Source organism: Pyrgilauda ruficollis, unplaced genomic scaffold (genome assembly GCF_017590135.1).
Source record: "Pyrgilauda ruficollis isolate IOZ18807 unplaced genomic scaffold, ASM1759013v1 scaffold8, whole genome shotgun sequence".
Taxonomy (NCBI): Eukaryota; Metazoa; Chordata; class Aves; order Passeriformes; family Passeridae; genus Pyrgilauda; species Pyrgilauda ruficollis.
Window position 1 is genome coordinate 8,137,546 of NW_024529932.1, and position 12,935 is coordinate 8,150,480.

Consider the following 12,935-nt stretch of genomic DNA (forward strand, 5'->3'; position numbering starts at 1 on the left):
GCCTTTTTTCTTCTGTAAAGGAAATAACACTCTGAATTACAGTGTAGATGAAAGAGTTTCTCCATATATTGCATACTGAAAGATCTGTGCTTAAGACTGCTAAGTAGGTGCTTTAGAAAGAGTTCAAACACAGCTTTTCCTGCAAAATGCTCCTGAACTTGCCACTATGTAGCATCATTAAATTCGCTAAAAATAAGATGCCCTCAGGCCTGGTAAGAGCAATTGCTTCTTAATTAGGCTCCTGGGAAAGGAGCTTGGTTTTATAGGAAGTCACTTCTTTTAAAAAATTAGCTTCACAAGAGGAACAGAGTTCTGAACTTCATAGGTGGACGCCTATAATCCATCCCTTCTCACATGGGAGGAGTTTTCCTGAAGTATTTCCAAAAGCAGAATGTCATGTCATAAAAGTGTTGCAAAGTTACCTTGAAACTTGGGCGCAAGATTTCACTGCCTAGGAATTGATTTTGAAAACATTAGAGACAGCAGCTAAGAGGGTGAAACACTAAGTAAAAACTGAAGGACATTCTTTGAAAACAAGTGGGTTCTCAGATCCTGTCTTGAAAACTTTATAATCCTTTCCAAAGCAGAAAGTTTTTTATAATATACCAGGGATTTGGAAACCTATAAATAGTGCTTTAATGCTGACTGATACTGTTAAGCTTCATCAGTGTTGCAAAATTCAACTGTTTCAAAGCTTTGCTGACAAATCTTTGCAGCAGAAAAAACATAGAGAAAACTTGAACATGTAAACAGAATTAGGCCTTAATTTGTATCCACAAACAGCAAAAAACCAAACAAGTTTTGTTTAATTTGAAAAAGGACAGTATTCACTCTTTGCAATGTAGACAGAAATGTGGATCTAGATCTACCTCAGGATCAAGAATACCTAATCCAAGCTCAGAGGAGGCTTTTCTGAACTGCACTTACACTACTTCCAGAGAAAGAGCACACGCACTTAATGTCTCAGGGAAATAACCTTATCTGGTTTCCCTCCAGCATGTTTGTTATTTCTTTCCTTAGAGTCTGTGTTTTAGGTTAAATGACTTGTTCAAGTCTTCGTACCATAAGCTCCCCAAAATACTTCACATCTGCTCTCCCTGCACTTAGTGATTAATAACATGCCCTGACCTGCATGCCAAAATATGCATGGCAAGACCCAGGACCTTTTGAGCTAAGCAGGATCTTGCTGTTGTGGTGACAAATGGTGTTGTAGCACTAGCAGTCAGCACACTCACGCAGTTCTTCTCCTGGCTTGGGGTACTCTGTGGGAGCAGGAACAGGCCCACTGTGGCGCGCTTTCAAAGGCACAGAGCTCCCCTAGAGTCCTCTGGGAGTTTCACAAACTAAGCCTGTGGCCCACATAAACCTGTTTTTCAGGAAATGCTCAGAAAAGCAAGCTGATGACAACATGGGAGGGGCGTTGCATATCAAATGACAGTCTGGGCATGGATGCAGGCAATTAAGCAAAGATAGACACATTTGCATCCTGCTGTACTAAATGGGAAAAAAAAGAGGTTTACAGGATTCAGGGTGGAATATGTCATGCCTTGAAAATTCATTTTTCTCTTCAGTTACTATAGAAAGAGTATAGATGAGTAGACTGAATTGAAGTTTCATTTTTGTGTGACTGACGCTTGATAATATGAGTTCCATTGTGAATGAGAACATTGTAAGGTTATGACTTATCTGCAGAGATACTGTGAGAATAATTTGGGTAGCAGGAAATATGGCAGATGTAAATAACATCTTGAGGTAGAATATGGATATCAAATGAATTGTTCCTGTGATAAGTGCTGAGATTGCTGGCTTAAAACTAATATGGAGAGAATCTCAATTTTCTTCACTTTTTGTCCCATACCAGTTAAGAACTGTCCTGTTTGCTGCTGTACTAGAAGTCATGGACAGGAATAATGAAGCCCAAATGATAAGTCTGAAGCATCATGTTGCTGTATACCACAGCCTTTTCCTTATTCTCCTGCTGTACAACTTAGGGCAGAAAACAGATGAAAGAAAAGCCTTTGGGAGATACTAATAACTTCAAAGGTTTCCTTTAAGTTAGACTTGCAAGAATTTCATCTTAAGGCTGAATTTGACTGTATTCCTTTAGAGGGAAGACATTTCAGCTTTCATAAAAGAAATACATAGTTTTGAGATACTGTGTAGTTCAGTCTTGCAGATGGAATGAAATATGGATAAACAGGATATTTATATGAATATTTTGTGAAAGTATAGGTCTTTACTGTGGTTCCTGATAATTTCCATTGACGTGTCCATTCACATCCTGAATTTTGGCCTCATGCTGGGATGAAACTTCTAAAACCATCTCCTTTAATATTTATATGCTACCATGGAAATGCAGCCTGGGTATGCAGGAAGCTAAGATGTGCTCCAGCAAGTCTTGGCTGAGGACTACATATAGAACTTTGACTTTGCTCTTTAAGAAATGAAATCCAAGTGTTCAAATCAAAATAATATGCTGGAAGGCATTGATTTTGCTGTTAAGGTCATCATAAGAATCTCTTAAGATTCATACCTCCAATAAATGCTGTTCTGGATTAATCTCAAAGACTGGAAAGGAAACTGGACTGTGGAGTGTAGAAAGGTTCATCTGACAATCTAGAGATCAGCTTTCCTAAAGGACTGTTTGATTTTGAAGAACTTTCCATGTCCTTCTTTTAAAATTGATCTGCCTCTGTGACCTTCCAGGTTCAATCTGTCCTTCTGCCTCTTCACATAGTCTTGTTAATTCTTCCTTTTCTACAGTTCTGAGATAGAAGTGAAAATATGCTACTTTTAGCATAGAGTTAATAATTTAGACTTGTCCTCACAGTCAACAGAAGAAAGTTTGATTTTATAGGGTAAGTGTGAATTTTTTTAAAGTGTTAGACTTTTTTTGTGAAGGAGGTTCTTAGCACAGGTCAGGTAACTGCAAGAGTTCCCATTCAGTTCGTTGATTATGAAGAGAATTGAGAGTGAATAGCTCATATTAAAATATTCAAATTCTAATATTCAATATTAGACATATTTCTGGTTAGATGAACTGAATCTCATCCATGTAGATTACAGCTGCTAGATTTTACCAACTTGCAGTCTGTAAGATGCAGCTGCAGCTGAAATACTGCTTTTTCCCTGCTAGTGTAATCTACTTTTCATGTGTTTTATGGTTATTGAATAATGTTATAGTTTGATGCCATGTTATGGTTAATGCATAGAGTGTATTTTAACTGGACTAAAGGAATTTTTTTCTGCACTTTAATTTCTCTCATACAATCAGCATCCACTCAAGTTATTTCTTCCTACCTTCTTTGATTTTTGTTACAGTGCCACTGGAGTAACTCCCATTGCCACTGAGCACGGATATTCTGTTGTCTCTCAATAGAGTTCCTTAGAACACTATAGTGATTAATTCAAAGCTTGAATTTCTATAAGTTATACAAATGAATGTGATGATTGTTGTCAAAACACCTCATCATTGCTCAGTCCCATTGAAACTGTTAGTAACAAAATTAATAGCTATATTTGAGAACAGGGCACACCATATAGTTAAAGCTTGGACTACCTTAGAAATATACCTTGCCAAAACAGTGTGTTTTAATGGTCTGTACTTGATAGTACTGAATGTGATTGCTTGAAGAAGTAAAATATGCCTTGTGAGCTACTTATGAAATGTCAGGCACATAGAGCAAACTTCTTTCTAGCATTTTCATTTCAAGATTTACCCCCTAAAATAAAAAAGATTATGTTCCTTATCCCCATATTTGCTGAAGCATCTATGAAAATCTTCACTGTCTGCAGATGCTTGATTGCTTTAAAAAGCTTCTTTTTATTTGAGTAAGACCTTGTTGTCACTGTTTCACAGGTTTCCCTGTTTCCTTATCCGTAAGGATGCTGATTTCATTTTTTCTCTTGCTCTCTCACCCTCCACCACTGTGAGACCCCACTTGTATCCCCTCAAGTGCCGTGAAACCATCTCTGCTCCAGTCTGGACAAGCTCAGCTCTCCCAGCCTGTTTTCCCAGCTGCTCCAGCCCCCACCATCTTGCTGGCCCCAATGACTTGGACCCAGTTTATCAATCTCTGTCTTGCACTGAGGACCCCCAAAGTGGATGTGGTATCTAGCAAGTGGTGAGTGGGGGGTGATTGGCACTTCCCTGGCCTCTGTTCATACCTCCAGAATGTCATTGGCCATCTTTGTTCCCAGGACTGATTGCTGGCCCGTGTGACATTTACTGCCCAGCAAGACCCCCAGGGTCTCTCCCAAAGAGCCACTCTTCAGGAAGTTGGCTGTATCAGTTCCAGAGAAATTCTTTCCCAGGGACCGGACTCTGCACATGTCCTTACTGAATTTCAGAAGCTTCCAATTCATCCTGTCTGTACAAGTCACTGAGGATGGTAGCCCAGCCCTAGAGCAAATTGACAATTGACCTGTCTCTCTCATTTGGTATCAACTGTAGGCTGATGCAGGTACAAAAAATGTTATTATCAGGAAAAACACCCCACAGATTTTGTTATAAAATACAGATATATTTTAAAATTCTAGATTTTTTTTTTACATGCTGTATTTTGAAAAGTGTTAACTGCTCAGTAGACATTTTATGCACTGAGAGCCCTGTGTCTGTATTTTTGTGGGAGAAGGTAAACATGCATGGGAAACAAGCAAAAGGAGAGGCAGGTTAAGATGGAGAATAATGCTCTTCAATGCAGGTTAAAAAATGACCCACAAACAAACAAGAAAAGTGAGTTTTCTCTGAGAGAATAGTTAAGTGATGAACAGAAGAACATTAAACTGCAATTAGGTAAAGCATTACCCCTTTCCCTGCTCATTATTTCTGTTTTTTTCACTCCCAAGCTCTTTAAGAGGAAATGATATAATTGCAACTACTGTTTGTTATTATTTCAGTTTTATAAAATTAAGTTTTATAGAGTATCTCCCAGCAGTAGGATAGATTCAGGCTATTGGCAGATTACTCATATGTGATAAGAAACAATTTAGTAATGATCCTCTTTTCAGCTAAACATAGCATATACACTTTGTACCCTGTGTCTGTAAACAGGGTGTGGAACATAGAGAAATTGTTTAATATTCCAAGTTTCCTTGCCAACTTAAAATTACAGTGATTATGAACACATACTTACTTAAGCAGAAATAAATATTTCTGGTGATTAAAATAGCAGAAAGGGGGGAGACCACAAGCAGGATTGGATGCATATGGAAACTCAATTCAATTGGAAGAAACATCTGCTACTCTATAAAAAGAAGGGTAAGAAATCAAGACATGGCTAAAGAATATCTAAGTCTGGTTGTTCTATCTAAACTTTATGTGTATGATACGCTTATATAGAGTACCCATATATGTTAGTGGAGAACACACACAAAATATTTGAGCAGCATGATATATTTTTCCCCTTTTCTTGAGGAAGAGAAGCCTTAAACAAACATTTGATATGCAATTCTTACATATTTGCTTTCCAGAGTAATCCTATATTCTGGTCATCTGTGTGTAGCCGGAGTATTCTGTAGTCGTTTATCCTGAACTGAAAGGCAGTCTCACTTGTTATTTCCAATTTATTTTGGAAAAACCCCACTGTTGAACAGGCTGTAAGGGACAGTGACATAAATTATCGTAGGTCAAATGGGTACTAAATATTACAGACCTTATGAGTGATACAATAAATATGTATGCAGCCCTGTGAGTATTTTAGAGATGAAAACAATATTACATAAGTACCCTTCAGAGGAAGGTGAAGGATCTACAGAAGACATGCTGTTAAAGGTAGGTTTTCTTCCTGAAAAAAAGACAGCAACTTTTGAATTTTCAGATCCATTTTTGGTATGTATTTCATTTTGATTGTAAACAAAGAAACATCATTGATATGAGTATAATTTAACCCATTAAAAACACACAAACTGCACTCAGACTTATTTGTGTCTCTTACCTGAAAAAAATAGTAGTGAGTACTCCATTGTAATAGTTCTAATACAAATTATATATTAGGTTTTCATAGGAAACCTGCTGAGACGGACAGAACTAAAACTAGAGCCAGTTCTCCCTCCAGCTACTTCTTTCAATGTATTTAATATTTCTGATTGCAGCAGAAATTTCAGATTAGAATTGCCACAGAGTGATCCCTGCAATTCTATTTTTTTATGTTTATTTCCAAGCTGTGCTTTGAAAAAGGTTCTGAGTAGGACTCATTAGAATTGAATGTTTGAATTCCTGAGTATTTTGGGTGAAAAATCTTCAGCCTGCCATTTCAGGTTTCACTTACAAAATGGTATCTCTGCCCCATGTGTGTCACGCTGTGAAATGAAGTGTGACACTTCAGTTCTTTTGTTACCTCTAGAAGTTCAGAAAGTTAATGACTGGTGCATATTCATGAATTCAGGATGAAGGATGCAAGGCAGGGGTGTTACTTCAGTGCACCACGTTTTCCCTTAAAAACTGTCACTGGAACAGCACCCTGACTTTATATCTAGGACTATCATTTGGCTAAAACTTCCAGTTTCTCAGTTCAATAAAAGAGACAACACAAGGTTTAGCTACTGGTAGTTGGAAGAGAGCTGTTGGAGCTGCCCAGGGATCAGGTTATTCATCTCTTTTCTCTGGACACTTTAGAATTTGAGGAATTACATTCTGACTTCTGTGCTACCAAATTGATCTGCAAATCATATTCCATCTCAAATGGTTATGAATTAAGGATATGTGACTGTAAGACAATTTCTGTAGGGTTCATCCTCTGTGAAAATGGCAGTTCACATCTAAAGCAGACATACAGTATCTACTGAGGACTAAGAGAAGCTGGCTATAAAGAAAATGACTTCTTGATGGCAGAAGGTGTTTGCTTCCTGCTGCAATTGCCTGCGTTATCACCCTTCAGTATTCAGCAGTGTTGGGATAACTGTCTAGAAAGTTTTCCTGAACTGTAGAGTACACACAACCGCTTCAAATTTAACTTTAATATAGGATTTTTTGAGGGCCTGCCTGGAAAACATTTGGACAGTTCCAGTGACTTGAGAGTTTCAGAAGTCTTTAGAGGAGGCTTTTGAAGAGCAGTGTAGGTAGCTGCAGTGCTTCCTGGATTCTTCATTTGTTAGTTAAGAATAAAAATTCTATTATGCAGTTTTTAGAAATTGGTGTAATTTTGAAATACAAGTTCAACTTCTCTTTTATGGTACTGTGTATTAATTCCCAATTAATGAATACTCTAGTGAAGCTGGCTATGGTAAGTATGAATCACTGAAAAGGGATGAAAAGTTGATAACAGTAGGCCAGGCAATCAGTGAGTATCTAGAACTATTAGGAGCAGTAAGAAACTATAATTTAATTAGAAAAAATATATACTAAGTCTTATTAATGGTAAACTGTTGGTCATATGCAAAAACAACTTTAATATTCAGAAGAGAATATATATATTTCACTTTTTTAAAGCAGAAGGATAAGGAATTCCAGTCTTAAAATACTGAAAGCAAAATATCTTTTCCTGCATATGTGTCTAGGAAGAATATAAAAATGGAATATACTACTACTAATGCATCTTAAAAGCCACATTACAAAGTCAAAAACTCAGAATCTAGTTTATCACATGGTAGAGATTTCCTCTGGAGTTTTATTGCTGTATATCATCATCTTGAAGAGTATCAAATAGATCTGAGTGCAGCTATTTTTAGACACTTTGAGTAGTGCCTGCCTTTTCTTTTAATCCTATTGATTGAATATTTATGGAGTAGGTTGCTCTCTGGTGAGCACAGTTTCAGGATCTACCCAGATGATACTTCGGAGCAAGCTATAAGAAGTACTTTGTATTTCTAGTCCAATTGCTACTCCTCAGCTGAGACAAGAGAAATTCCCTTCTTCCCTGTGTGCATCTGACTCACTCAAGGGCCCAGCCTGAAATTCTGAAGTGTGATGTGTCACTTTTGTTGCAGTCTCTATTTTAATGTCCTCATATACCCTTGTGAAGTGCCAAGTGAAGGTTCTGCATCTGGGTCAGGGCAATCTCCGGTGTTAATACACACTGGTGGATGAATGGATTGAGACCATCCCTCTGAAGAAGGACTTGGGAATAGTGGTAGATGAAAAATTAGACATGAGCCAGTAATGTGTACTTGCAGCCAAAGATAGCCACCCGTACTCTGGGATGCATCAAAAAAAATGTGGCCAGCAGGTCAAGGCAGGTGATTCCTGCTCTGCTCTGGTGAGACTCCACCTGCAGTACTGCATCCAGTTCTGGTGTCCTAAGCAAAAAAAGAACATGGATGTCTTGGAGGGAGTCCAGAGGAGGGCCACAAAAATGACCAGAGGGCTGGAGCATCTCTTCTGTGAAGACAGACTGAGAGAGTTGGGTTGTTTCACCTAGAAGAGAGAAGATCTTGTAGTGACCTTTGATGTATAAATTTGGCTTATAAGAAAGATGGAGAGAGACATTTTACCAAGGCCTCTTGTTACATGACAACAGTCATTGGTTATGAACCAAAAGTGACTGTATTTGGTACAGGAAAGAAATTAGTCACAATGTAGGTGTTGAGACACTGAAACAGGCTGCCCAGAGGAGCTGGGGATGTCCCATCCCTGGAAGTGTTCAAGGCCAGGTTGGATGGGGCTTTGTGCAGCCTGGTCTAGTGGAAGGTGTCTCTGTCCATGGCAGGGGAGCTGAAACGAGATAATCTTGAAATGTCCCAACCAAAACCATTCCATGATTTTATGACTCCATACAAGTGGACCAAATGAAAATGCCATGGACAATCTGAATTACAAGAACTCCTGGAAGTTTCGGAAGATTTGTCAAATCTGATTTTGAAGAAGGATGGAACCAAGGTTAAAGTTTGGTGGAGGTACTCATAATAAAAAATTCAGCTTAAATGCTTCGCTAGGGAAAATCCTAGAAGTGACTGAAAACAGGGTTACGGAATGATAAATCATTAGACAGGCCTGTCAGTACTCATCACATCCAGTTTAAACCCCCAGGTCAGTCTAAGTGGTCATAGTCCTTCCCCTGCTTCTCCGGTATTGCTGTCAGATGAACTCCATAGGAACAAGCACTTTAAAGAGTAATGGTAATAAACATTATAGTTTTATTTTTATATAAAGATTAATATAAGGCAGATTCCGTCCGATTTTTCTGTAGTACAGTACATTCAGTGTGTGGAATTTCACTGTTGAATTACAGCTATGAAAATTTCCAAGGGGGAAGAAGCTAACAAGTTTTGTCTGAACACTGCAGGAACAGTATATGATCCCACATCTATGCAAGCAACGTTAGTGGAAAAGTAATTCTGAAATTAGGTCATTCAACAAGGAACAGATTTTGTATTTAATTTTTGTAGTTGACATCATAGACTCAGTTCTTTCTGTAGTAACCCCTTTGAGTCTATTCCTACTGATGTTCATTCATGATTTTAAAGAATGACAATGGGTTTCTGCTAATGTTTCCTTCCAATTTAGAGCATTTTTAAACATCTATTTCTTCAAGACTGTCATTTTAAGTTCTAATACTTCTTCTCGCTGTGCTTGTTTTTTCTTTTTGCCCAGTTTCTACATTTTTCACCAGCCATTGATATATTCTTGCCCATCCATTTATCTTTGGAAAAACAAACTCCTAAATTGCAGGGCATTGGTGGTGTCTGCTTCTTGTGGACAGATATCCTGAGATATGGCAAAGAGGCTGACAGCAGTATTGATTGCTCCTACATGTTTTGTTCTATATGCAAGTACTATTAGGAGCTTTCAGAGAGGTTGAAGGAGCTCTAATGGCTGTCTCAGCTCATGAGAAACCCTCAGCTTCTTATCTATATTTACATCCTCCTGCACAATCAGCCAGAAGGGTTAAGGTGGCAAACTTCACAATGGGCTTGCAGAAGATTAAGTTTGGTGGTGGGAAGTATTTGCTCAACCTGTTCTACGTTCATGCTCTGTGTATGTTTACATGTGATGCTTACTATTTCAGGTACTGTTTGTATTGAGATACTATTTCCAGTTTATCAAGACTGGAAATTAATCTGAGAAGATCCAGGCCTGCTACTTAGTAGGTTCTCTGCAGAGAGAAGAATGAGCTATATTTATTCTCTGAATGACTCCTTTCCCAGTGCCTGCTTTCTTCTCACCCTAGTCTTTGCTGAAGCATTTTCTGGCGTTCCTGTAGTGTTGTGTGCAGGGTGAAAGCCAGATTAGTTATGTCACAAAACCTAAACTAATTCTTGAGGTCTGCTTGGGCTCATGTTAATGGATTATGTGTGAGAATGTTACAGATATGTGAGCAAACAGACGGCAAAACACAATGCTGTAAATAAAACTGCAGGCCTTGAGGGCTGCAGTGTTTCTCAGGCTGCCTTTATGCAGAGCCAGAGGGCTTCTGCAATTTATTTTGCTCCCACTTCCTCCTGGGGGCCAGGTCTTCTTAAAGCAAATCAGGATAAGAGACCAGTAAGGCCTGCCTGAAGAGACCAGAGGGGTCCTTCTGTTGAACTTCATCCCTGCAGGTAGGGTTATGCAGAGTAAGACAGCCTGCATGGTGGAGAGAACATCAATACTTATTTGAAAATAAGGGACAAAGGTGCAGGCAAAATCTGTAGCAATAGCATCTATTTGTAAATTATACCAGGAAGAGCTATCTGCTAATGAGAAGTTAGATAGTCTTCACTGTTTTTTATGGTGATGTTTTGCTTTTTCTAATTCTCTTCCTGATATAATTTTCTAGCATATCAAATACTAATTACGAATTATAATTATGCGGCACTACTATTACCCAACAGCAAACTCAGCCAGGATCTTATGAAATGAAGCTGCAAGTGATTTCTCATTTAGGAAAATGCAATTTTCTGTGTTACTGCTGTGGGAGAATGTTGTCGTATCTCAGCTGACGCCGTACACTGTTCTAGACAATCTTTGGTTATTAGGTGATAAACCACTGTGCTGTTGCTTGTGGGTTTTCACTGTACCTGTTTGCAGACTCAGGTAATTATGCTCTTTTGTCTAATTGCTTATTTATGGATGTTTTGCTTGCATGTTTTAAGCACTGCTATTTGATTGCATCCCTAATGGCAGGGTTCCTCTCTCATTATCACACCATAACACCGCGTTTGTCTGATTGCTGCAGGTGGAAACAATAGGTGATGCGTACTGCGTTGCAGCAGGGCTCCATAAGAAAAGCCTTAGTCATGCCAAAGCCATTGCCCTGATGGCACTGAAGATGATGGAGCTTTCAGAAGAGGTTCTTACTCCAGATGGAAGCCCGATTAAGGTAACCCCTTTGCTCTTTATTCTCAGCTAGTCAGTGATAGACGACCTGCTTCATTTCCTTGTGTTCTGTGCCAGAAAGTTGACACTTGCATCACTATGTCTGCAGCTCTGATGGCCACACGCCTCTTCTCCAAATCAGTGTAAACCTGCATAAAAGAAGGATCTGGGGACTGCCTGCTCTTTCTCACTATTAATGTGCTTCCTTCCCATGCTATGCCATTTCTGTACCCTACTTTGCTACGGGGGGCGGGGGGAAGCCAGATGTCCTTTTGTAACATTTTCGAGTTTCTCTGCTGTTCTGCTTCTTTTAGCCCTATACCAACATATTCAAAAGAATACCATGCTGAAAAAATATGTTGGACTATGCATCTTGAAGAAAATTCTGTTAAAGCTTCATATGAACATTCATTGAACACAAAATAAGCATTAAAAGACTGAAGATACCAAAAGATACAGCATTTTCAGTTTTGATATAAAACTATTTCAAACAGATGTTAATTTAATTCTACTAAAATATATATTTTTTTGATTGATTTTATTTGCTTTTCCAATAACTGTAAGCAATTATATGTGCTAACTACACTGGTATGTGCTGGGAGAGCTGTCTTCCGGAACCTCTTCATATTTTCACTTTCTTTTGAGTCATTGCTTCAATTGTAGGGAAATTTTGACGGTGTATGTTTTACTCCAAGACTTTCTTTTTGTGACTGTTCTCATTACCACACATTATTTTTCAGAAAATTCCTCTTATTTTCACTGTCTGCATAAGAATACCTGTAAAAGAAAGACATGAAGACATTGCAGAGGAAATATGTGTATAGTAAAATGCTGGAAATAACCAAATATTTTCAAAAAGTGCTAATAAACCTCCTTTGGAATTCAGAAGAAAAAAGTTTATCATACTTAAACTGAAAGTAGAGGTACTGAGAAGCTCATCAAAATTTCTTGTTCTGTTTTAAGTGTAATAGATTTCAGGGCAGGAGGGGTGATGTTGTAGAATGTTCTTACCTTTGTACCTAACCTGGAAGCTGTGCTTAAAAATAAAGCTTATCTTTCATAGAGGCATATTCTGATTTGTTTTAAAGTTTATTAAGATTAGGGTTCCTCTCATGTGGATATATTTACCCTGTAAACTACTGCACTTAAGGACTTTCGGAGAAGTCTACTTTAGTTTGTCCTAGTTTAGATGTCTACTCTAGGATGAGATGAATCACTCCCTAAAAATGTGTACTTTTTCAGTTGTCTGTAAGGGAGATCTATGTGCTTAACCTAAATGTGGATGTCTATGCGCTGAGCTTCTACACTCTGTCACATGAGTCCTCCTACAAGTGGCAAGGAATGCATAGTTCTTCCTAGTGGCTATGTCAATGATCATCACAGTTAAGAACATTAATTCTAAATTCAGTTGGCATGACTTTTGCCTTCCAGACAATGTTAAATTGGCGAGAATGATCCCTATTTTTGTTAGTCGGCAGTTTTTCACTTAAAAAAAAAAAAGGAAGGGGCCCATTGTGCCACAGATTCCCATTAGCAAATATTCCATGTGCATTAAAATGCCTTAAAGCAGCATCAGGGGAAGTTCAAATTGGATTTAAAGAAGATGTGGTCAAGCACTCAAACAAGGTTCTCAGGAAAGTGGTCATGGCCCCAAGCCTGTACATGTTTAAGTGCTTGGACAGCTCTTAAAAATATGACTTAA

General features: G+C 38.3%; 1 protein-coding gene across 1 annotated transcript in view; it reads left to right on the forward strand.

The window, feature by feature from the left end:
- Positions 1-12,935, forward strand: part of GUCY1A2 (guanylate cyclase 1 soluble subunit alpha 2) — a 152,160-nt gene that overhangs the window by 81,535 nt on the left and 57,690 nt on the right. The window contains exon 6 of the mRNA XM_041487209.1: positions 11,094-11,237. Within this exon, the coding sequence (XP_041343143.1) occupies positions 11,094-11,237 (144 nt within the window). The remainder of the gene's footprint in view (positions 1-11,093; positions 11,238-12,935) is intronic.